The sequence below is a fragment of the Pongo pygmaeus genome, chromosome 5 (genome assembly GCF_028885625.2).
Source record: "Pongo pygmaeus isolate AG05252 chromosome 5, NHGRI_mPonPyg2-v2.0_pri, whole genome shotgun sequence".
In the NCBI taxonomy this organism is placed as follows: Eukaryota; Metazoa; Chordata; class Mammalia; order Primates; family Hominidae; genus Pongo; species Pongo pygmaeus.
The window spans coordinates 128,477,085-128,504,380 of NC_072378.2; the positions used below are offsets into that span (position 1 = coordinate 128,477,085).

At 35.1% G+C, this 27,296-nt stretch overlaps 1 protein-coding gene across 3 annotated transcripts in view; it reads right to left on the reverse strand.

Annotated features, from left to right (window-relative positions):
* PTPRK (protein tyrosine phosphatase receptor type K) overlaps positions 1-27,296 on the reverse strand; it is a 560,453-nt gene that overhangs the window by 261,379 nt on the left and 271,778 nt on the right. For all 3 annotated transcript variants that reach the window (XM_054491562.2, XM_054491561.2, XM_063666564.1), the window contains exons 4-5: positions 20,037-20,118; positions 17,542-17,657 (exon numbers count right to left, since the gene is read on the reverse strand). In XM_054491562.2, coding sequence (XP_054347537.1) covers positions 17,542-17,657; positions 20,037-20,118 — 198 coding nt within the window. The remainder of the gene's footprint in view (positions 1-17,541; positions 17,658-20,036; positions 20,119-27,296) is intronic.

Below are 27,296 nucleotides of genomic sequence, written 5' to 3' on the forward strand. Positions count from 1 at the left end.
CAGTCTCTCACTCCTTCAATCCTCTACATTGGCAGTGAGACCTCATTTTGTGACCCTTATCTTTACAGGAGCCATTTCAAAGAGACTTTCTCTAGCCTGAAAGAGCTCCAGATTCTTTCAACTTTCTATTGTTCATGCATTGCCAATACTGAATTTGCACTATCTTATCAACTATTCTAAAACTACTGACATTTGCAGAAATCGGTCATTTGTTCTTATGAAAAATGTCTGTGTTATCCAAAAATGGAGATTAAAAACTTGCAGACATTCCTACTTGATTTCCACAGTGACCTGATCTATGGTATCTAGCTCCTTCCCCTCTGCCTCAAGTTCACATTCCATCAGCTCATATATACTCTTCCCTTTCTACTCCTGCTGACAGGGTCATGGATACTGCCTCAAAAACTCTATAAAAGATTATAAAAACTTATTAACTGGCTTTTCTATCTTAAATCTTTTCTACTATGATATACTTATAAATGTCTTTTCATCTGTTTGTATACTGAAATCATTCTGAAGGTAGGGTTTCATGTCTCATTTATATATATTTTTTCCTCCATAATATTTAATATATATTATCTTTATTTAGTGGGTGGCTCAAGTACTTTGTTAAAATGAATTAAATTCACTGAACATTTTAGAGACAAGAGTCACATAAATCCTCCTTAGGCTTTTATAAGTTATAATAAAATACACATTAATCATCAATCCAAATTAATAATAAAGGGAGGTTACAAAAATATTGAATTTCAAGGACACCAAGAGATCACTGACACCAAGCTATTTCAGAAGTAATTATACCACAACTCAGAGAGGCTGAGGGGTATACTTAAGCTCATCCAGTCAAGATATCACCAAGCTGATATATTACATGATGCTCATATGTGTGTGTATTAATATGCTAATATAACTATAAATACATATGCTTATATAGGATGTATATTACATAATTAATGAGTACAAAAGACTTATGTGATATTTATTTCTTGAAATAAAATAACAAACAAAATTAACAGTCATTCAGGTTTATCTTCAATAATCATTTAATAAGCACCTCCACGTACCTTATGTTAGCTGTTACTGGTTCTGTGGCTTCTTTCTCTTATGAACTTTTATGATACAGTCATATCCAATTAAAGTTCAGAAAGATGAGAAATGTGATGCATAGCCTGTTAGCAGGACTAAAATTCAAAACTAGGTTTGATGACCTAAAATCCAGCAGACTTTCCTCTAAACTAAACCAAAGCTGTTATGTTCATTTTGGTTACAGTTCCTATCCAACAAATTGATTATTTGGTATTGAGGTTTAATCAAGGCATCGTTCCAATAGGCTAATATAATCTATATTAGATATTGCTTTCTTTACTTGGCTTCCAATAATTCATTAGAGCTAAAGGTAACAATTTAAAACATGGAAATTCTAGAAGTCAAAAATAATAACTTTTCCTTTTAAAATCCAAAATAATAGGTCTTTCCCTGATTACACCCCATCAATTTATCAGAGTAGGCAGTGCCAGTGAAGGATGATGTAAGAAGTAATGGTAAATTTCTCTCTTATGAAGCAATGTTTGCATATAATTCTCTGCCTTTGTTATGTTTTTCAGTTATAGGCTCTTTATTCTGCTTTGAGTTTTTATATATGATTTCTCCATTGCAAATGTATACCCACCTCTGAGAAGCACTGAAAAACGAATCACACAAATATATGATCCAAGGGATTATAACCTAGCACTACTTTTTTCCCTGCTTTCCACCCCGCCCCCCAATCCATCTCAGGCTTCTGTATTTATTTTGTCTCCAATACAAGTTGCTGATAAAACTTGTCACTTACCAAGTAACCCTGGGCAAGTCACTGTAATCCTCAATGTTATCACTCCTCTCCTCTACTATACTAAGTAAGCTTCATCATGCACAGTGCATGCAGTGTTCATTTGACAAGTTCCACTCCTAGTGGAATATAGTGATAATAATGGTTGATTCTCCAACATCTATTTCCACCAGCCAGGCTATTAACCAAACACCTTGCCATGTGGTCTACAGACCAGTACCATCAGCACCAACTGGCAGATTGTTACAAATGCAGAGTCAAGAGATCACTTTAGATATACTGTATCAAAATCTGCATCAAGATATTACACGTGGAGACACACTGGGCCATTAATACTAGGTTAACCTGAGTCTTCTTTCCATTAACAGTGACATGTTTTTAAAACGGGGTGTGGGTCCATATTCTGGCCAAGGAGATATGATAGGAATTAGTCAAGTTATTTCTAAAAAGGTTTCCTCACTTCTAAGGAGACATAAGAAAATGGGTTCCCTTTGCTTTTTCTTACTGTCATGCCTGAAAGTAAACCTGAAAGAGCTGATTCATCACCATAAGGCAGTCCAATCTAAGGGAAATGCTGATGCACTCAGGATGGCATATCAGGTAGAGAGACAGAGGAAGTTACTGATCAAATCTCCGAAATGACACCAACAATTACTAAAGCCCACTTCTCTTTGGACTTTTCGTTAAATGAAATAATACATTTGGTTTTCTATTACTTTCAGCTTGAAAGTATCCTAAAAGAAATATGGTATAATTAAAATATGTTACACTTTACTTCAGAGTCTCTTTTCAAAGTTTGAGGAATAAAATCAATTCAGTTTCATTTCAGACTAAAAAGAGCTGCACTGACAGTACATGTCGAGATTATTTCGAGGCTACTGACTTGAAAATAATCAAATTCCATTTATTTATATATTTATTTCTTCATTGACTTTCCTCGGAACATAATGATATATGATTCTCTCATCTTCTTAAAATTGTAGGACTTAGAAAGAGCCTATTTTCTTATGTTTGATATTTAGGTCCCTGTTGAACAGCATCAAGAAGACTGCATATGAGTTGTCAAAATGAATTCCAAAGTGAATTTGCACAACTACGACCAAGTGAGGCTGACATGAAATTTACAACATTCCAGACAAATTAATCCCAAGGAACTGAGAGTTCCTTACTAGAGCTTGTCTGCTCTATAAGATTTGTATGAAATTTTTTCAGTCTCACAGGATAATAAAGATATTATCATCATCACAATCACTATTATTGAAGAACAAAATAATTCTATAATTCTAAAAACATGAAATCATTTTAAAGACAATTTTAAAAACATGAAAGTATTTCACAGAAAACTTAAATTTAGAAGTTTCTAAAATTAAAAAACACTATGTTATTATTTTGAGAGAAGCACTGTTTCTTATTTATGGCCATAGAAATTATTATACTTATTTCATTAGAGTAAGTAAATAGTGTTCTCCTAGAAAAAAATATGCTGAAATGACAATATATTCAAAGTATTGACTATCTGGTAATGGAAGGATGGAAGAAGGTAAATGGTATTTGACAGAGAGAGAAAGAGGTGGTGAATATTATAATTCTGAAATAAAGCAGGGTAAAGATGTGCTGGAGATAGCAAATAATAGAATCAGATTAATCAAGTGTAACAAAATATAAAGTCAGCTATTCAACAAGAAAAGGAGTTTCACCCTAGGAAGCATGAGTATCTTTGCAATGGAGAGAAAAGGTGACCAATAAGAGGAGCCACACACAGACAGAGCAGGTGTAAGTGACAGAACCATGTCTGCTGGGGATGATACCCAGCTTCTAATCCTGAAGCAACCATTTGTGAGCTGAACAATTTCTCATTACTTCTCAAATCTCTACCTTTTCATCTAACATTGGATATATGTATTTGTACCCGCTTATTCAACAGAGATGACAAGAATACTCTGTGAGATTACTGTGCAAAAGTATTCATAGCAAATTCTGATAATCACAATATTATTAAGATGATAATCCAAACAATATCTAAGCAAATAATCTGTTTGATAACTGTGTCAGTCTTTTGATGTGTGAACTTGCCTATGCTACAATCTCCAGTTATTTCATTAAACACTAAACTAGGTGACCTTGTGAAGGCATTTTGTGAATGGACTTAAAATCCATAATCTAGTAAATAAGATTATCCTAGATAATCTGAGTGGACTGGATTGAATCAGTTGAAAGGCTTTAAGACCAGGGGTGAGGCTTCTCCGAAGTAGAAGAAATTCTACTAGTGAGCAACAGCTTCAGTCTGTGCATGCATGTTTTAGCCTGCCCTCCCCAAGGGCTTGCCCTACAGACTTCAGACTTGCCTAGCCAATCTGCACAAGCACATAAACCAATTCCTTGCAGTAAATCTCTTCAATTTTGTAAATAAAATCCTACTATATGTAATCTTATAATTATATATATATATTTCAATAAAATCATATCTATCTCCTACTGGTTCTGCTTTACTTTCTTGAAGCCTGAGGGATAGAGATGATTTCAGGACCAGAAGTGCTTCTAGAGAATCGGATTTTTATGAATTTTCTGATTTGGTTCTGATTCTGGGTTTACTGAAATTTATTTTTCAGTCTGATTAGATTTAAAGATACCTATAACCTCTCTTGCCAGTGGCAAAGAAGACACTACTAGTCCATGACATGATGCAGCAGTAGAGGCATGTAAAATATCACTATTAGATATACTACTAATCAAGTATTTATGGAAGGCAAAGTTTTGGTAACCATGTATTTGCTACCTTAGAACATTTTAGTCAAACAAAGAAACAAGAACAAACAAAGAAACATAATGGGATTGGCTGGTTGCTTCAAACTGCACTGTAGAAAGCAGAAATGTGACGCATATGAGTCCACAGCTATAAAACCATGCAACTTAGAGTGAGAGGGAAGGTGGGTGAAGTCAGAAGACAAATGCAATGAAACCATCAGATCTGAGGGATTCTGGGAAGCTGATGGCAGTAGTGTAGTTTTTTAATCTGTCTGAACCTGCCACATAAAAACAGACAGACTAATAAGAGAGTATGGAAATAGAAGGACTAGACAAAAGTGGGGAAATCCCAGAAATCCCAAAAGGCAAGCTGCCGTATTTTAAAACATAACTCAAAGCAACAGAAGGGGGAAATCTGTAAAATCAGGTAAAGTTTCCTGAACCCCACCTCATTTTAAAACTTCAGGAAAACTTATTTCACATAAAAATGAATAACTTAAAAGTATCAAGATCAAACCCCACATACAGATTTTGTAAGATTAAAAGAAAATAAGGAACAGAGTATAATCCTTAGTGTCAATGAAAGTCAATCAGAAAAATATGTCCATAAAACAGATCAAAACCACAACATAATATTTCAAGATAAGCTAAAACATATTAAGGAAATGATTCATGAGATGAAACAATATAAACTTAAACAATAAAACTCAGAAATGAAATGACAATTCAGGAAAATTAGAAATTAAAGAAATATCATTATTAATTATTAGAAATTATGAGTTCTCACTCATAAGTGGGAGATGAACAATGAGAACACATGGACATAGGGAGGGAAACATCACACACTGGGGCCTGTCAGAGGGTAGGGAGCTAGGGGAGAAAGAACATTAGGAGAAATACCTAATATAGGTGATGGGTTGATGAGTGCAGCAAACCACCATAGCACATGTATACCTATGTAACAAACCTGCATGTTCTGCACACGTACCCCAGAACTTAAAATCTAATTAAAAAAAAAAAAAAGAAAGAAATAGAGAGGAAAAAAAAAAAGAAATTATGAGTAACTACAGTAAAGTCAACAGATGATTCCTGAATAATGAGTGAAAAAGGGGTGATTTTTAATGTTTAGAATAAGGAGAATAAAAATATTTGAAAGTGATCAATGATGACAGGCAAAGATCAAACACAGAGAAAACAGAAGTCTCTCTAGGATCAAGGGCACAGATAAAGTACTACAAATTATAATTTTTTAAAAAACTTCTGGGTGTGGTAGCTCACGCCTGTAATCCCAGGTACTTTGGGAGGCGGAGGTGGGTGGATCACAGGGTCAGGAGATGGAGACCATCCTGGCGAACACGGTGAAACCCCGTCTCTACTAAAAATACACACACGAAAAAAAACTTAGCTGGGCATGGTGGCGGGCGCCTGTAGTCCAAGCTACTCGGGAGGCTGAAGCAGGAGAATGGCGTGAACCCGGGAGGCGGAGCTTGCAGTGAGCGGAGATCGCGCCACTACACTCCAGCCGGGGTGACAGAGTGAGACTCCATCTCAAAAAAAAAAAAAAGCAAAAAAAACCACCACCAACAACAAAAATTTCTAAAATAAAAAAAAAAGTTTATAAACTACATAATGAAAGAAAATACCACATACCTGATGACAGTATCTCAGAGTGACCTACTGTGATACATATTCTGGTAAGATTAATTAGAAACAATTACTCGCGTGTCTAGAAAAAATATGTACAGACAGTCACCAAGGCTTTATAGTGACTGACTGTACCTATTCTGTCTGTGAAAGAAAATGAAGTAACATTATTTAAGTTACTCAATAAAAGAAAATGTGAATGAAAGATTTCATGTACTGTAAAATTGACTTAAGAATCAAGGGCACAAAAAAGCTATTATCAACATCTAAGAACTCAGGGAATACTATTCCCATGAGCAGTTCCTAAGGAATCTGAAAGGCAAAAAAGGTGTTTCTGACATGCGAAATTACTAGATATGATAGGTGGGCTAATATTGAATATTAAAAACATAGTTACATTTAGAAGTAAGACTGAATAAGAGCTAAGTAGAAGACAGTATATTAACCATGCAATAGCTATATGCTGACAATGGAGCTTTAGTACAAGTTTCAAAATAAAATGAGATAAAACCAATGTATAATTATGATATATTCTAAATCCATCTTCCTTGTGTCACTGACAACCAAGAATATTGCTGTGGAAATAAAATGTAAGTGAAAAGTTGTAATAGGATAAACATTGAGTAAAAACCTTTAGGCTTCAACTTGAAATATCCCTATGAACTCATTAGGTATTTTATCATTAAACATATGTGTATGTATTTTTTAGCTCTATTCACTGAAACGATCTAGAAATGAGTATCTCTCAGAACCCGCATCATTATCTTGAAATATGATTTCTTACCAAAACTAAACAGGGCATCATTGAAAAATGACTGATCTCACATCCAGAGGAGAAAGTGAAACATTTCACAGTACCAGGTACCAAGGAAGCTCTCAAAGCCTACTATAATCATATCAAAAAGAATCAGGAGCAAATTTGGAGAGGCGCCCACTAAGCAAATATGGGACAATTTAAGATTTAATAGAAATAATAATTGCAACAAATTAAACTCCATTAAATATGTTTAAATCCATGAGTTTATAATGATATTAAAAGAAAAAAAGAGTAAGTCATTTTTGCAGGATGATAGGGAACCAACTCATTTTAAACTAGTAAATATAGCAAAGATTGGAGCATGTATTTTCCCTTTCCTTAATGAATTGTGTTATTGGGTAACCAAATAGTAGATTAGGGGGAGTATGTATCTTTTCATCAACTAAACAAATACAAAAGAAATAAGAAACAAAAAAAAAAAGATAGAATATCACAGTTTTCTACCCCCAGGAATAAATATAGGCATTAATCATCAGAGACTGCCAAGATCACAAAAAGAAAGATGACACATTTTGTTCCTCCTGTTATTATATCAAACACCACCTACGGCATTGCCAAAGGATCAAACTTGACCCTGGATCTGGCTGCCAATTTGCAGGAAATAGAGAGGAAAGAGGGACATGTGGAACTGAAGAGGGCATTAGTATGCAATCAGCTAAATGTGGACAGGGGAAGCTAGAAGTCAAACATCCTAGGCTCAACAGATAAATTGTGAGGAAAGGAATAAAGGACAAACCTACAGATTAAAAGTGACTTAAAAAGATGTCTTATTTTAAAAATTGGTAAGACTATGGTGTCTAGGGATGCATATATAACTGCAGAAAAACTACAAGGGTTAAAATTCATGAGAGTGGTTATTTGTAGAGGCAGGGAGACAGCTCTGTTATGCCTGGCACAGAGCACATGGAAGGCGCCTCTGGGATGGCTGGCAAGCACTCTTTCTTGTCCTGTGTGATGTTTACCCGATATTGAGTCATAATAGTCTTTATTTTTGTGTGGTTTTCTATACCTACGTTTTATTTTACAATAAAATAATTTTGTAAATTAGATCTTTCTAGCAGACTACTTTTAATAAAGAAGAAACCAGGCCTGCCAATGCTCCATGTTGTAATACTGATTCCAGGAGCTCAATGGAAAAGTTACAAAGTGCTTGACGTGACGCACCTAGAAACACACTGAAGGGGCAGCTCTGCAAACAGTAGGAGAACATATTGTTCTTGCACAGAAAGAGAAGTAAATTATTTCTAGATATCGATAAAAAGCAATCCTTGAACTTCTATGACTGCCAGGCTTGTATAGTCCTGTTCCAAGAATAGATAAGGAAGGTAAAGAATATTATACACATTATTCATTTATGATCAATTATGTAATCTGTAAATGTTAAATTCAGAGTTTATAAATTATTAAAGAAGGAAAAGAAAGCTTTATATCTGCAAGGCATTGATCTCTTTACAGTAGGAAGCCACATAAAATCAACCAAAGTGACCTCAGAAATATTTAACAATTCTAAAAATTAAATATGATTAAACTTTCTGATGCTCATCATTACATATCCAAAATGCCAGTAAGCGGAAGAAAAACCTTATAATCCATGATATGAGATCAGTGACTTCATCTCAAGACCTATAAGCAGAATTCTTTATATAAAGCTATGCAGAAAGAAGATAATGCTGTGAATTAGAATATACCAATGGCCCAATGAAAAGCAGGACTGCCAAGAGTGTTGGCTCTTAGCTACAAAAGAGAACATGGTCTCTTAAGTGGATCAGAATTAACTGTAAACCAGTATATACATGGCAAAAATCACTACTGCTTAGACAAAAGCAGAGAAAATTAGAATTAAATAGCAAGCTAGTATTCATCTGTCAGCTAAAGTTTAGAGCAGGTGACAAGGAACTAGGAAAGCACAAGGGACATGGTTTGCACTCCTCACACTCCTGTCTTGTGAGCCAGAAGTTACAGAAGCAGCGAAGGCTGAAGGCACCAACAGTTTTCCCATAGATTAATTCTCCTCAGTGACACCTGGGCCACTCAGAGGTTTAAGTTGGCCACAAGCTTCAAATTGTCTTGGTAAACTTTTATTAAAGCTAGAAAGAGTCAAAAGGAATTGAAATGTCTCCTCATTTTTCACTCCTACTGAGGAACACTTACATGAAATTATGAAGGTAGAAAGAGGTAAAAAGTAAAACAACGGTTCTAATAGACAAATGAGCTCCAAAACTAGAAATTGAAAAAACAAATTTATTGACTATCTTTTAAAAATAAACTCTGAGAAAATGCACAAAGCTGTCTATATTATTTCACTCTCACATCTTCCCAAATTCTATAAAATGGTACAAACCAGGCCCAAAACCATTTTGTTTCTTAATTTGTCCCCTCCTTTGCTACTCATGGATTTTCCAATGCCAATGGCACTGTCCAGAATCAGGCCCTCGTTCCCTGACGACTGTACTGAGAACAGAAGCCTCTTCCTCTTCCAGCAGTCTCCACCGTGATCTAGTACCAACTTTTCCATGAATTCTATTTACCTGCACTCCTCATGGTGAACCTTCCACTTCAGTAAGATCCTTCTCCTTCGGTTCCTATCCCACGTCCCCACACATACACACGACGTGCTTTCTGCCTTCTGAATCTGCAGTAGTAACCATGCCCACTTTTGCTTATTCAGGTACTACGTACACTTCAAGGTTTCAATCAAGTCTTCTCTAATGATTTCACCAAACACTCCAGTCTGCGTTGCTCATGCTCATCTCTGAAATAGTACAGTCCTTAGATTCTATACAGACTTGCCATACGCAGTTACAGAATCATGTGTCAGGGCAAAAAGTATCTTAAAAAGTAGTTAACCTCAGGCTTGAATGTCTTCTACATCTCTAGCATGTGCTTATCCAGATTATGCTTGGATACTTGGACTAACTGTAATTTTACTACCTCCTGGAGCAGCTCACTGTAGTTTTCAACAGCCCTACAATTACAAAGTTCTCCCTTATAATCAGCTTATAGCTCTCACCATAAGCTTCAAATCATGTCATTATTATACTTTAGGGTCTATAAGGAGGAAATTAAATCCATTTGTATATTCCTTACAAGGTAGTAAATAAGTCACTTACCTAATCTTCTACAAATCTCAATATATATTTGTGCCATGTGCCTTTAGCAATTCTGACATCATTCTTCAAGTTCACTCACTGTCTTGGTAATTATATGCTTACCCTTTGTTATTTTAATATTTCAGAAGTGTGTCAGCCATTCTTAAAGTCTTTTACCTAGAAAATGTCAGAACTTTGACCACATCCAGACATTAGAGCAACTTTTACTATATTGCATTGCATTGTTTTTTCTTTATGCATGTTACCTAGCGTGAGCTGATCACATATTATGTATTTAATCAAGTTGACTTTAAAAATCTCCTCTCAAATTAGTTTCCAAAGAATTGCCCACTGTAAACTGCAGTTCCTAAGCATGCAGTAATTTCTTGAGGAAGCTTACCTTCATTATAAGTGGAAAATTATCATTTTTTTACTAAAATAAATAGTGTCAGGATAGTAAAATCTCTTGCAGAAATTAAATATGCTACAAACATCTGGGCTTGCCAAATGGCAATATAAATAGGCACAGAAAAATGCTATAGCATGGAGGCATCAGAAAAAGCATTGTGAGCCATAACTACTAGGCCTCTGAAATGGTGTAGTACTATGTTTTCATCAGCTAAAATTTTTGTGCTTCCCAATTAACTCAATTGTTTAGAAATCATGCTTTAGATTCCCACTGCTATGTGGTGATGTTTGCATGGAGTACAGGAACAAGGCTTTGGAATTTGCCTGGACAGGTAACGCACTATGTGGTCAGAAGTTTTAGACCAACCGCTTTCACTGCCCCTTCACTGACAACGGTTGGTACAGTAGGGGGTCAGCCTCTCTCTGGTTGTTTTTGAGAGCAATTTGCATCTCATTTTACTGATTTCACTCTCCAATTAGTACTCTCAAGCCATTGCTTAAATTATGTGTTGCTCCATAACGAATGACATTTCCTTTGGCTGAGCAACTAGCTGTATCACACTATTCTAGCAATGATGAGCCTCACCAAGGGCGAAGCGGCGGCTGACTCTCCTGTTTTGGCAGGCCCACGGAGGAGGCACGGTGCCAGCACCTGCGGCGATTACTGACAGATTGGCCCAATTGCCACAGCTTTGATGGCAATCTGCATAGGATTACCAGTCACACATTAAACAGCCTCATTTCAATCCACCAAAACAAATGGTGCCACCAAATCTACCCACACAATTCCCTACTTTCAATAACTCCACTGTTGAATTTCTCTGCCCAATTCAATGATGCATGCCTGCCAAGTGCTGTAATGATGGATGGAGTCATTAGTATTTTAGTTTCTACACTGAACCTGAAGCCAAAGCATATGGTCTGACAGATGTTGCAGCAATAGGCTCTATTTGATTTACCATGTAGGTGTCCACTTATACTGGACCTTCATAACAGAATACTAATGCATAACTTTCAGTCCGACTCCAGTTACAACCCTTTAATATCCTCAAGTTATAAGGTGTTCTTAAAGCAGAAACTCAGAACATGTTTATTTCAAGTTAGACTAATGATTACAAATTACCTTTGAATGTAATCAAATCACTTGAAATGGACAAGATGGACAAAAACGCAAGTAATGCCTGTAGGCTATTACTGTCTATGGCTTGATTAGCACTGCCAGTAAGTTCATTATTTGATAAAATGTGTCACTTATTCACTTTTTCCTCATTTGTGTCTTATTCAGGTAAAAATAATATATATATAGTAAATTGGACAGATCTTAATCTTTGACAAATGTATGTACACTCATAGATCAAGACCCCAGTCAATATATATGACGTTAACATTACCCTAGAGAATTTCCCCCTGCCCACATCCAATTAATCCTTATTCCCCACAGGCAACAAGTGTTCTGATTTCTATCACCATAGGTTAGTTTCGTTTCTTATGAAACTTAATGTAAATGAAATCATAAAGGATATAAGCTTTTTGTGTCTGTCCTCTTTCCAAAACCTAATGTTGCTGAGATCCATTCATGCTGTTGCATTATCAGCAGTTCATTCTTTTATTGCTAAGCAGTATTCCATTGTTTGAATGAGCCACAAATTGTCTATCTATTTTCCTGTTCATGGACATTTAGGTTTTTTCTAATTATCAGTTATTATGAATAAAGCTGTTATAGGCATCCTTGTACAAGTCTTTTTGTGCACACATGTCTTAATTTCTCTTGGGTAAATACTTAGGAATGGAACTCTATACCATATGTTCATTTGTTGCTTATACATTCACTTTTTCCTGCAATCACTTTATCCAGTGTTCATAATAGTAAGAGTTACAATCTGGTGTTCAGTAGCACCATAGGGCGACTATAATTAACAACTTATTGTATATTTCAAAATAACTTAAAAAGTGGAATTGGAATGTCCTTAACACAAAGAAATAATAAATACTCAAGGTTACAGATACCTCAATTACCCTAATTGGATCATTATACATTATATGCTTGTTCCAAAAATATCACATGTACCCCATAAATATGTACAACTAGTATGTATTGATAATAATTTGATATTAAAAAATAAAAATAATTCTAGAATATTAAAAATGTTCAAATATGAAATATTTGAATATTTTTTTAAAGTTTTGAATTTTAAATATTTTCAATATTGAAAATAAATAATTCAAAAAATTCAAAATTTAAAAATAAATAACCAACATTTCTAACCTATAAAAATGTACAATCTAATTTTTATTTTTCCTGTAAGAAAACTATTTGACACTTCTCAAGAATATAACCAAATGCTTTTATTATTTCATTTCAGTATAAATTATATGTTATAATTTCACTTTTGATCTTATTTCCCATAAATAGAGCTTTATCATAGCTTCAAGTTATGAATCACAAATTCTGTATCATTGAAAGTTCCTCAGGAATACAGAAATCCTTCCTTATCCAAGGTCACACTTTGGGCAGTTGCAGTTACCTTCTGTCAATCACAGTCTGAAAATCTTAAATGAAAAATTTCAGAAATAAACCATTCATAGGTTTTAAATTGCACTCCACTCTGAGTAGAGTGATGAAATCTTGCGCCATCCCTCACTTGTTAGTCATCGGACATTGTGTGTTTCTGACATCCCAACCATCAAAATCATCATGGCTCAATGACCTAGGATAGCCCCAAGCAGATGAACCTCCTTCTGACATATTGTCAGAAGGTCAATAGTAGCCTAATGCTACACCACACTGCATATGTCATTCACCTCACTTATTCTCATTATGTGAGTTATTTTATCATTTCACTTCATCCTAAGAAGGGTGAGTAAAGTACAAAGATATGCTACGAGGGATCACATTCATATAACTTTTATTACAGTATATTGTTATAATTGCTCTGTTTTATTAGTTATTGTTGTTAATCTCTTACTGTGCTAATTTATTAATTAAACTTGATCATAGGTATGTATATGTAGGAAAAAAACAGTATATGTGGGGTTTGGTACTATGTGTGGTTTCAGGCATCCACTGGGCTTTTTGGAATGCATCCCCCAAGGATAGGAGAACACTATGATAAAATTAAAATGGCTTAGTTCTAAAACTTAGAAGATTTAAAAAATGTCTGTTCATGTGGAAAAAATTTACAAATCATTAACCAAAAAATGTGTTTATATCCAGAATACATGCTACTTCACTGAGCTCTCAATTGAAAAATAATCTGTAAGTTCTCTAAGGGTGACTAAAGACTTTATTCTAAATTTCTTTTTTCTTTTTTTTTTTTTTTTTTTTTTTTTTTGAGACACATTCTCGCTCTGTCACCCAGGTTGCAGTGGCATGATCTCGGCTCACTGCAACCTCCACCTCCCGGGTTCAAGTGATTCTTCTGCCTCAGCCTGCCAAGTAGCTGGGACTAGATGCATGCACCATCACACCCGGCTAATTTTGTATTTTTAGTAGAGACAAGGTTTCACTATATTGGCCAGGCTGGTCTCCAACTCCTGACCTCATGATCCACCCACCTCGGCCTCCCAAAGTGCTGGGATTACAGGCGTGAGCCACTGCGCCCGACCCTAAATTTCTTTTAGTGCATAAATGTACTGCATAACATATTTTTAAAAACTACTTTCCAGAAAACCTCATGATTTCACCACATTTTTAGTCTACTGATACTCAGACTTATAAAAACATTCGATGTCGTTTTATGTATCATTAGTTCATTTAGCATGTACAAGAAGGTTGATCTACTTCAAATACTCTGTAATTATATAATCCAATTCTTACAAGAAAGATCATTCCCTATAGATACTTTCAGAACTACCATGATATGCATTATGAAATTATCCCGGATTAACTCAGGCAACTCATTGTTTGCGTTTTTCCCTGCATTTTTCAATTTACTCAATTTGTATATCATTTTAGACAACAAAAATGACAGATATATTAATTATAACCTAGAAAGAATACGAAAGTGAGAGAAATTTTTCAGTTTTTCCATAACAAATTATTTAAAATATCAAATATGATCAAGCATTATGTTCTGTATACCTTTCACAGAGTTATAGTATATCATTTTTCCTTTGAAATAGAAAATTGGCTGTTTTTCTAGTCTTTGTTACTTTAGCCCATATTTAGACAACATTTTGCCAATTGAAGCTCAATACTACATAATGTAAGTTATTTGGAGGACATACAAAGTCGATTGCCATTTGGTATTTTACCTGACCATGGCAGGTATAACAACTGTTGTATTATTCCATTACCTCTGTGATAGACTGCAGTGACCTTTCATTGAGTGCTTCAAGTACATTCATTCTCAGTACTAGCAGCAGATATTTTGAGCATTTGTTCTCACAGTGATACTTAATTTAAGGTACCATTTTTTCCCCATGCAAAATGAATAACAAGACTTTTTCATTCTTCCACACAAAAAGGTTATCAAGGCCATGTTTCAAGCCACCAAAAATAACATAAAGACCTAGTTTAGCATCTTACAGCTGGAAGGGATTTTAGTGTCTATTCAGAGTCTCCTTTCCCAAATAAGCAAATTGAGGCCCAGAACACATAAATGCAATCTCTAAGGCCGCTGCAATTAACTGGATTAAAAGGTTTAGGAGGGTTAGACTAAAAGTTAGAATTCAGAACTGGGCTTCCTGAACTCTAGGCTGTTATTCTACATGAAATGAAAATAATCTGACATCTGTTTGCATGAGTTAGATGGTAGATTCACTTTGGAACCAGAATTCTTCCTGCTTTATTATGTTTTTTTACTTTCGGCAAAAGGTGGGCAAGTTTTTTAAGTCACTGCTACCTTCTAATTGATTGATATATAGATAATGATCAATCTTATCTCGTTCATTTTTACATAATTTCATAATAAAAGTTTTTATTTTAATTTGAAAACACCCTAAGTAATTAATATATTTCAATATTTCTTGTACATGGAGAAGGATGATGTAAGCGAATAAGTTAAGGTAATCGATGTGGTGTTATTGAGAAAGGTAAAATAGCTTTTGAATAAATTAAGGTGAATATGTACACTACTGAAGAACGAGGCAATGTCCATGTCAAAGTGGAAGAGAAATACACAAATTCACCATTCTGTAGCAAACGCCAAAAAAAAAAAAAAAAAAAAAAAGAAAGAGAGGTGAGGTAGGGGAGAAAGCAACATAGAAGTTTCATAGAATATTTTACTTCTCATCTTTGTTACAAAAATGGCAGGAGGAAAATTTTTTAAACCCATCATGAAATGGACTATCTACAAAATAGAAAGCAAACAAAAAAAAAAAAAAAAGAGCAGTATTTGGACTACCACCCACTCAGACCAGCAGGGTCCAGAAAGTCTTTGTTGCCACAAGGCAGCTGGTGACTGAGGATACAAAACCCTTTTTATTTCAATGTCACATTAAATCCTGAGGCATAAAACCAAGGGCAGACCTACAGAGCCTCTAGATCTCCAAGAAAAGACTATATAGCTCACAACTAAAGCCAAATGCCAGCTAATGTTCCCATCTAAATGAAAAAATCACTAGCAAAACAATTAGAACATATATCTAAAATCATTTTTAAACTATTATTTAGGCATAGGAAGAGAAATAAGAAAACTGACTTGACATTTATTTGATAAAACAGGTTGCACATTATACAACATGCTTTCCAGGAAAAATTATCCTATTTTTCAATCTCTATAGGAGAAATTGCCATAATCACAGAAAAAAGGGACCCTCATTTCCTTTTCATATTTGGACACAAAATATGGTATCCTGACACTTAAAAATCAAATAAGCTATAATAGTAATAATTAGATTAATATGAAGTACACCTGTTGTAACCTCCAACTGGAATGCTGGAAGAACTTGATGAAATAACACAAATATAACACCCAGCATATCAGTCATTATACAAGGTATTATTTCAATATCCATTTATTATAACCTTTATTACAACCACCTGCAAACTAATAGTTATCCCCAACACTACCTTCACCTATCTAAAGGATGTAGTAAAAAAAAAAAAATCATGATGCCTATGTTGAAGAAACTAAGCTCATCTTGGTTTTGTTTTGTTTTGTTTTTTTGTTTTTGGTCTCTATTGGCATTCTCATGAATTTAAAATTCACAACTTATTAAATCTCTTTCCTCATTCTGTTGCAGAGAACCTAAAAAATAATAATGGAGGTGCTCAGAGAATATTATTACTTACACATCATCTAGCTTCAAATATTTTGCTCAATAGCCATCTGTTTTAGGTCCAGCTTCCTGGCTTTAAAGCTGCTTTCAGTTCCTCCCAGCCCCCAGCACCCTAGCACTGACAGACTTTCTATAAATTCTCTGAAGGCAAGGCATATTTCTCTATAGTTTTCTCTCAGATTCTTTTAAATCTGTTTATATGCACCATTTACAGTTCCCCAATATGTATGTTAAATCATAATTCAGTACAAATGTATTAAGGAATTAATATGTGCAAGGCAAATGTCTTCACCTCAGATCTGTGATTAACCCTCAAACTCAAAAATTTAATTGGCTCTCTTCCAATTCATATTTCCTGAAATATTCCCAAGGGTTTCTTAAAATATTTTAAAAAATTTATCAGAGTATGACAGCTCCTACTTAACTCCTGTAAATTCAGTTTTAAAAATATTATTAAATAAGAAAAAAATCTCATTCTTATTCATATTTCAAATGGATCTACAGAATTTTTTGCAGTTTGAATATAACAGAGAGAATTGTTGTGTTTCACTAGATCCTAACAAAAATACTTATTATTTGCCCATGTATTTTATTTCAGAAAAAGAAATCTCTAACATGAATCTGCAATTAAACTCACGCAGACAGCCTGTCCCACTACATGCGCGTGCACACGCGCGCGCACACACACACACACGCACACTCAAAAGGATGAGACAACAAACAGTCTTGTTGCAATTTTTTTAAAACATAAAGTATACTCTTTAGCTCAGCTGCCAACTTGGCCTTACCTGGAGCCATAACTTGTTATGCACAGCATCTCTCCCTGTGGCAATGCACTGAAATGTAGCGTTTTGCCCTGCATTCACCTCTACATCCCCTAGACGGAGGAAATGAGGAGATTTATCTGTGAAGGGAGGAAAAAAAATGTATTTGTTGTCACATGAAGAAAATATGCCATGTTACTTTTCTCCAGCTGAATATTATCGTTAGTGTTTTTACCTTTGGCCAAGACTAACATCAGAAAGAAGAAAACTGAGGGGCTTTTTCGTGCCAGAAGACACCATTTCCTCTGTGACTCTCATAGTTCTCTTTTTCTCAATAGCTCTATTACTTACTGTTCCATAATTCCTGGAGTATTGTTCTCTACAGAGTGAGCACTCAACAATTGCTGCTGAACTGCTGCCATAGCATGTTGTATATGGATGATAATAAAACAGTTACAAACTTACAAGTCAAAGCAACCAAAAGAGATTAAATTGACACAAAATCAGAGCCTAACATAAAGATATAATGAAAACATATAATGATTTCTAAACTACTGACAGTGACACGGCCATTGAACTTATTAGGCTACATTTTAAGCAGTTAGATCTTTTTTTAAAAAAAAAATCAATAGTTATAACGCTCTATAGCACTTCAAAGAACAAGGGAATATTTCTGCTTCTCGCAAAAAGAACACCAACTAAACTGGTAAACTTATTTCCTATTCTGTTATAACCATAGTATAGTAATCCAAAATAAATACCCATATTAGACTAACAAAAATAATGACTGCAGTCAAAATATAAGTAAGATTTATGACCGACAAGTATTCTCTGAAACTACCTTTTAAAACTGAAGCCTCATCCATGTTTCCCATTGAAAGGAAATTTATATAAACAGCAAAAGCTAAGGCTCATGAGTAAAAAGAAAAGTTCATGGAGGGCCATATCACCCTAAAACTGCTGTTGTGCTCAATCTACCATTTTCTATGTACTGAGGAAAGCCTTTCCTTAACACCTATCATTCAAGAAGTGAAAAATAAACAGTAGATAAAAACACAGTTCTCTTAAACTACAGATTGAAAGAACTTAGTAAGCCAGCTTGAACTTTAAATGAGATGATTTTGTTCTTTTTCTTAGAATTTACCAACCACCACATGGTATATATAATCTGACCCTTACTGACTACATCTTTCTCTAGTGCCTTACCTCTCAGGAAGAGATTTAAAATAAGGAATTCTTGAGTTAGAACATGAGCTAAAGCAGCCGTTCTCAATTTACGAACTCTAGACCAGCAATATCAGCTGCACTGGAATCAGAAATGCAAATTGTCAGGCCCCACCCCAGACCTATTCAATCAGAACCAGGGGAAGAGCCAAGCAAGCTGTGATTTACCACAGCTGTAGGTGATTCTGAAGCACACTAGAGTTTGACAACCACTCAGCAGGAGCACAGGTCTTGGCCCTCACAAGAGGCCCCAGCCTGCTGCTTGCAATGTGTTCGAGATGCTTCTCAGGGAGGATTGCTGAACAGATAACCCAGAATTCACGGGCCCTATAAAATGCTGCTTTTGGGAAATATAGGCAAAGTCTGAATTTATGCCAACTGTTTTTTGCCTGGCTCTATTGAATGCATGCAGTAATTGTTTTTCATGGACTGTGATGTAAACACAAATTTAGGTACACCATCTGAAAACCAATCAATGTGCATCTAAGGGCATAACAAAACTGTGTATTAATAAACTGAGTTTCTTGGTTTTTTTGCTTTCTTTTTTTTTTTTTTTTTGTGAGACAGAGTCTTGCTCTGGTTGCCCAGGCTGGAGTGCAGTGGTGCAATCTCAGCTCACTGCAACCTCCACCTCCCAGGTTCAAGTGATTGTCCTGCCTCAGCCTCCTGAGTAGCTGGGATTACAGGTGTGCACCACCATGCTTGGCTAATTTTTGTGGGGGTTTTTTTGTTGGTTTTTTTTTTAGTAGAGATGGGGCTTCACCGTTTTGGCCAGACTGGTCTCAAATTCCTGACCTCATGAGTTAGCCAGATATTTATTATGACAGAGGAAAAAAAAGCAGTTCTAAATTTGGAATAAGGTGAACTAATTATTTCTCTTCATTTCACCCCAGCCCTCAACTCAGCAGATCAAATAACTTCATGAGGCTTCTTTATATTTTCCTTCCTGTTGAACTCTGATTTGCTATTCTTCTCTGTTTTTCTAGACAATTTAATAATGCCAAAAAAAGAACAAGTCCTACTGACAGCTGCCTTTGCATGTATATTTTGATCTCAGTAACAAAATAATTTAAAAGAAACTCCTAATAGGTATACAATTAGTTACAAGTCTGAAAAATATTTGATTCAAAAACTCTAGAAATATATCAGTTTTCTTTTAAAACTCATTAGAAGGCTACAACTAACAATAACAAGAGAGACAGCAATAACCAAGTGATGAACAATCAATAGTCACTGCCAATATAAGGCAAGTGTTGAAAGGACATAGAAAAATACAATTCTTAATCACAACCTACCACAAGGATAACTCAGTACTTGGATGTCATCAATGGCAATATAACCATTCCTCCCTCCTGAGACTTCAGCTTCAAATATTACCTGTCAAAAAGAAACAGAAAATATTTACAACAATCGTTTTCAAGGAATGTCTACAGTGGAGGGGAATAGCTAAATATATGTAAAAGTAAATCTAATTTTTGTTCAGTAAGAATTAAAAATTTAACCTTATAATATAAGTAATTTCCTAACTCTTGTACAGGTAAACAAATCAAAAAACAAAATTTGAAGAACAATTACGTTACAGAGGTTAAGCAGCTTAAATTTTTTAAGCAGTTATTACCAAGTATTGTTATATCCTGAATAGGCAATATATATGCAGACACAGAAAATCTCTTTAAAGGTAAACTTTCGCCTATTGATTTTTTCCATTTTTGTTGTTTACTTAACATATGTGGAGCACCTACTATGTGCCAAGCAGTATGTGAACCACTGAACACATTAATAAGATAATCTGAGTTTTAAACAGCTGAATTTTCAAGGATGGGTGTCAACCGATAGATCATTGATGTTCCAGGACAAAGGAACAAATACAATGAAAAAGATTGGGATGGCATGTTTGGAAAACCAAATAAATATAATCTCTATGGCTACAAAGGCTCAAAAGGGAAGAGATGAGATTAGAGACATAGGCATGGAAGGCCTTAAATACCATGAGGGTGAGGTCAGGAGTACAGCACTCAATAGTTTTATATCTAAGAATGTTAAGAAAAAAAAAGTTTCTATATTTAAATCTAATCTCATTTTACAGTTTTGTAGTTATAGTCAATAGCAAAGCTTGATATGGCCTTTCTTTTAATGTGTGCTGTGGCTGGGTGCAGTAACTCACACCTATAATCCTAACACTTTGGGAGGCTGAGGCAGGAGGAGCACTTGAGCCCAGAAGTTCAAGACCAGCCTGGGGAACACAGTGAGAGCCTGTCTCTGAAAAAAAAAAAAAAAAAGAAAGAAAGAAAAGAAAAGAAAAAGATTAGCTGGGTGTGGTGACACATGCCTATAGTATCAGCTACTTCAGAGACTAAGAGACTAAGGTGGGAGAATTGCTTGAAACCAGGAGTTCAAGGCTGCAGTGATGCAGTGAGCTAGAATGACACCACCACACTCCAGCCTGAGCAACAGAGCAAGACCCTGACTCTAAAAAAAAACATAACAATAATAATGTGTGCTGTGACTTTCAAGAGAAAGCAGATTTACCATTCAGCACTTCAATGTTGTATTTGATTCCTTTATTCATGGGGATACATACATTATTTTGGAGTATTTGCAAAGCATTTTTAAAAATGTAATGAAAGTTGATGTTTAAAGTAAGAATAGAATATAAACAAATTGGTCCAATAGAAAAATATTTGGCCATAAAGTGAAAGATGATCTGGAGAGAAAAAATAAGTCAATATGCTAGAAGTAGTGGGAATGGTGAGATGAGAAGAAAAAGGAAAGATAAAAATAATACTAAGGAAGCAGAGAAGGTAGAACTTACTGACTCAGTTGTGAAATATAGGACAACTCAATGATTTCTGGTTTAGACTACTAGGTGAATGATGCTGTCAGGATTCCTTGTCAGGACTAGTGATACAGAAAAGGAAACAAATTGAGGGAGAAAATAATGAAGTATGTTTTGAACATTTCAAATTTGATTTGCCTATGATACACACAGGGGAAAATGCTGAAGTAATAACTAGATAGATAGATTTGGAAGAGAAGATTATCAGGGTAAAATAAAGGTATAAATTTCAAAGTTATCTGACGAAGAATATCAGATAACTCCATGGAAGGGAATAAGTGACTAATTTGAAAGTTAAAGTGATTGGTGAGTAAGATGGCATAAGAAGATAAATAAGAGAAGAAAACTACTGGAAATGAAAGGTCAAGACTGAAAAGGCCACCAGCGGATATTAAGCCAACATCGAACGGTTAAGAAAGAAAGAGTGGTACCAGGAGGTTTCAAGCAGGTCAACACTCCTAATAAAAGGATTAGAAAAGGCCAGGCATATTACAATAACAATAATTTAAAGATTTCAGATATGTGTGTAAACAGTGGCATCTAGATGCACACACGTTTTAGGAGGTGAGAGCCTCTCTGATGTTATCTAATCTCCAGCCATTTTATTCTTTCCCATGGGAGTATCTGCCAATTCTGAGATCAGGCTATGGTTCTAGCTTAGTACAGACTGAAAACCTCTAGTAGGAGGAGGTGAAAATCTCTAGTAGGAGGAGGTGAAAACCATGAAAGCTTGGTGCAGTTGTGCAGAAATAGAACAACAACTTGAAAATTTGGGAGGCTGACTTTTCCAAAAAGACATAGGTAAAGGCAAATAATATCTAACATAAGAAAGAGGTCAAGAGAAACTGAAACTAATAAGCATCACTTGGGGTTAGCTCTTAGGTATTTGGTAAACTCTGCCAGGACATTTTTACTCTGGTGGAGGAGGAGACGCTTGATTGACTGGGCTGATAATAAGTTACATTTGTCAAGCACTTACTATATAAAGTAGACTGTCCCAAGCTATACACAATCACACACATACACACACATAAATTGATTTAATCCTCATTATAATCATACAAGTTAGGTATTATTTTCATGCTCATTTTAAAGAAAAGTAATTGAACCAAGGCATAAAAGCTAAAAAATGGTGAAGCCGGGAATGGCCCGAGCCATCCTGCCTCTAGGTTGCTTTTGAAAACTTTGCTACATTGCCTCTCAAGAAAAAGAAGAAGACACAAAGTATTTCATTTAAGTAGACTTTAGAGTTTAAATTTCCTTTAAAAGTCTAAAATGTTAAGTAAATTTTAAATTTAAAAAATGAATTTCATTTTAACTAGCACACTGACTAGACATTATATTGACAAAATAGCAGTATAGTTCCATTAAACCCTTTCCATTCTCACACTACAACCACCCCAAAGTCAATAACAATGAGATAAGGTAAGCCACCGGAATGGATGGCTCATCTCCCTTCCATCTGTCCCAATCATAAACCACCTGCATTACTTCTTTTCTACTCCAAGTTTGCCCTTTGTGACAATTGATTTTACTGGAATAAGCTGAAAGTGAGATGGAGGATGGGGTCTTTGTGGTAAGCAGAATGCTTCATGATGGAAGGGTGGCCATCTATGAACACAGGAGGGTGCGCAATATGTGTGTGCATATGATTTACATTTCACATAAATGTATTTGGTGGGAACATAATTCTCATGTCATTTTCTAAATACTGGAACAAGGGCTTAGCAAGAAATAGAAAATAGGATAAAAAACTTTAAATAATGTATAACTTGAGACAACTCTGGTAGAGACCACTTTCTCAGGGGTGAAAAAAACCCTGTATTATACTCCAAGCCCTCCTGTTTACAAATTCTTGAGGATTCACATAAATTTGAGATTTGAAATTTTTAGAGCTAAGTCTTAACCCCATAATATGAATATAATACAGCTTTCAAAAAAAGTTGTCTAAGGATTAAATAGCATATAGAAAGGTGCTATCTAAACTAAAAGGTGTGATTGTCAACAGTCTTAATACCTGAAGTCTGTATAAATGTATCCTAGGAAAATAAGTTTTATTTGCTTGATTGTGGTTTAAGGAAAGAGAAGTTACAGAAAAAAAAGTTTTTAAAAATCATTTTTTGAAAACAATTACATTCTAATGAATAAATACACATCATTGTTGGTTATTTCAGTTTTGTTGTCAGTATTCCTTAAATTATTTTAACTTCTAGGTCTATCTTAGCTTCACTTTCTTGAATTGTTTAACTTCTTGTACTTTAAACAAGATTACTACACCCCTGAGAAAAAGTTTCATATGTGTTTATTTAAATTGAGCTTTACTCAGGACAATAAATTGAGGCCTTGATTTAAAAGGAGGCAAAATAATTGGTTCTTTATTAAAAGAAAAAAAATTCCTCTTTTTAGTGACCTCATTTTCCCTGCTAAACGTTGTCTTTGCCTCATTAACGAGAGCTAGAAGAAATTTCTAAGATCAGATTCCTTTACTGCTAAAGATCTAATCAGCTTTATCACTTCAACAGAGCCCTCACCTTGTAGGGCTCTTCTGTCCAGTCAGGGGAAACAAATCTCAATAGCTTAATTACGCAAAGCGTGCTTGGGCTAATGCTCAGGTCAGATCTAATGCTTGATGTCAAGTAGTCAACCAGGCTTCCCAGAAGAAGAGAGCAATGAAAGCCATAGCAGATGTCAACTTTAAACCTTCCAGGAGGCCAGCCTGGGAGCAGAATGAACAGGCTCTGCTTTCTAAGCCATTTTTACTCCACTCCATTACCTGAAACACTGAAGGTGATGATTGTAATCAAATTTTTGCTACTCCAGCAACAGTCCTGGATTATTAACTAAATAAGTGAAATAAAGTTGAATTAAACTTGGGGGAGATGGGAAACCCTAAAGAACAAGGACAACTTTTTCCTCTAGCAAACCGAATGAATCCACAGGAAGTGTCTCCTATAATGGAAAGCTGAACTGGGTGTCTGGAAGCCTGGGATCTGGTTGTTGGTCTACTATCACGTGTAACCCAAGGAAGTTATTAATATTTAACTCGGGTCTTTGTAGTCTCATCTTGACAATACTGCCTTTCCCTACATCACGGGTTTCTTGTGAAGACTGAATGGTATATGTGAAATGATTAAATAATATATGAAATATGTAATACAAGATATTACAGATACTAGAAAAATCTGAAAAAAATTTCCCTTTAATATTCTTTCAATATATCATAGTGTTAAGAGCCCAGGCTCCAAAGTCAGATATATATTTAACTCATATTCTTTTTCTTTTTTTTAATGAGACAGATTCCTGGTCTGTCACACAGGCTGGAGTGCAGTGGCACGATCTGGGCTCACCCGAACCTCTGCCTCCCAGGTTCAAACAATTCCCGTGCTTCAGCCTCCCCAGTAGTTGGAATTATAGGCACGTGCCACCATGCCTGGCTAATTTTTGTATTTTTGTAGAGATGGGGTTTCAACATGTTGGCTAGGCTGGTCTCAAACTCCTAGCCGCAAGTGATCTGCCTGCCTCAGCCTCCCAAAGTGCTGGGATTACAGGCATGAGCCACCACACCTGGCCTAGTTCATACCCTTTAACTGTAACTTTAACTTATGCAAAATGAAAACTTCAATTTCTTCTTCTATAAAGGAAAGTTTATAGGGAAGATTAAATGAGATAACGCACATGAAACATTTAGCACATCTCCTGCCACACAGTAGGCATGCTATGTTAAGTGGCACCACTTTTATGAGCAGAAAATAGCCATAAAAGACACATGTACTAAAATTATATTTCTTCCATTCCCTTCTCCCTAACCCCCCAATCCCAGTTTGGAAAAACATGAATAAACTAGTATTTGATTCTGATAAACCTCCTTAAATTCATGTTTTTTATTTTAATATTTAAACATTAAATTTTGCTAACGTTTGGAATAAATCACACATCTGCCTTCAAAGAACAAATGTGCCCAAATCACAACTTATTTCTAAATATTTATGCTCAAATTTCAGTAACGAATAAAATAGGCATCTGTAACACACACAAAGATAGAATAACGCTGCAGATCCAACCCTATGAGTACCAGTAAAGCACATGTATCTTTATCTCTCATGACAAGGTGTGACCTCCAATTTAGGAACTGTAGTTAACTTTGGGTCCTCAAAGCTCAAATACTATCCAGCACAAAGTAGACATTCAACAAATGATAACGAGATTACATATGTGTGTGTGTATATATGTGTGTGTGTATATATACATTACATAGATGTGCATATATATAAAACATCATCACATAAAATTGAATTCTACCATGTGAACCTTAAACATTGTAGTTCCACAAGATGTGTCCTCAGTCTTTCACTCTCTTTGCCCTATACTTTCAACTCTGATAAGATTGAGGAAGATGAAGCTACAATGAGGACAGAGGGAAATGAAAAAAATATATTTAAGTATATAGAACTACAAAAGGAAAATGGAAGTACATGGCATCACAAAAGCTAATAAAAGAGTATCTAAAGGAGAAGAGATGTCAGGAACCCAATACTGGCCAAATACTACATAAAATGGTTATTGGAAATGCCCCTTATTTGTGCCATTGAGATCAGAAGTGCCCAAAGAAAGAGCGGTCTGTATGAAGAATGGAAGTGGAAACCATATTGGGCAATGAAGAACACAGTGAAGGCACAGAGACACCAAGGTTAAGAATGCTTATAGGAAGTTTGTCTGAATAGATAAAGAAAAATTTGACTAAGGATAGAAGAAGATATGGGATCAAGGAAAGGTTCAAATTTTTTTAAAAAATTTTTCTTATTACTTTTAAGGTAAGAAACACTTAAACTTGTTTAGATATTGATGAGGATAATTCAATTTGGTAGTGAATATTTGCATATACACATGAAAGAAGTGATAACTGTTACTGTGAAACAGGATAAAATCCAAATCACAGGCTGTAAGACAGGCTTTCTCTGCCTTTTTTATAGTAAGAGGAAATGAGAAGATGCATAAAAATGTAATTTCTAGGACTGGTAGCCAAAGAAGTTTCCATTATATGGCTACAATTTTCTTAGCTATAAGTAATAGGCTGGTGAAAAGAAGGAATTGTTGAAGTCTGGAGAAAATTGAAAGGAGTTGAAATGCAGAGTAGAACAAAGAGAACTGAACAGAAAAATATAGTAGTAGAATTTCCAGTTATATTTGGACCCAATTGAAATTGATAACCCTGAATTTCTAGTGATCAAAATCTATCATGTGGTGTGATTTAAAAAAAAAGAAAACAAAAAAAACAGTATTCTTTTTTTAATTTAAGCCCAGAAAAAGTGGATAGAATAAAAGTCAGTAAAGAGTTTATGGAAACAGCAATTGTATAACAAAAGTTATCACAATGAAATCAAATTTTGATTTCATTTGATGATAAGCAAGTTGATGAACTAGCTAAAGACAGATGGTTTGATGGATTGGAGCTCTCCATGAAGTTACTGGATGATCTAAGCAAAATGAGTACAGTAGAAGAAGATAGGTTTATGCTTGGGAAGTATGATACATATGCATAAAGTTAGAACAGTTATGAGATATTACAACATCCATGTAACCAGAGTAGTAAACAGAGGGGTGACCTTTGGAAGTGGTGAGGTGAAAAAACTATCCAGGCGCTTTCCACACATATACTGATGTCGTCAGGAAGATGATGAGCCTTGAAAGTGGAGAGAGTAACTCTAAATTATGCTGGTAC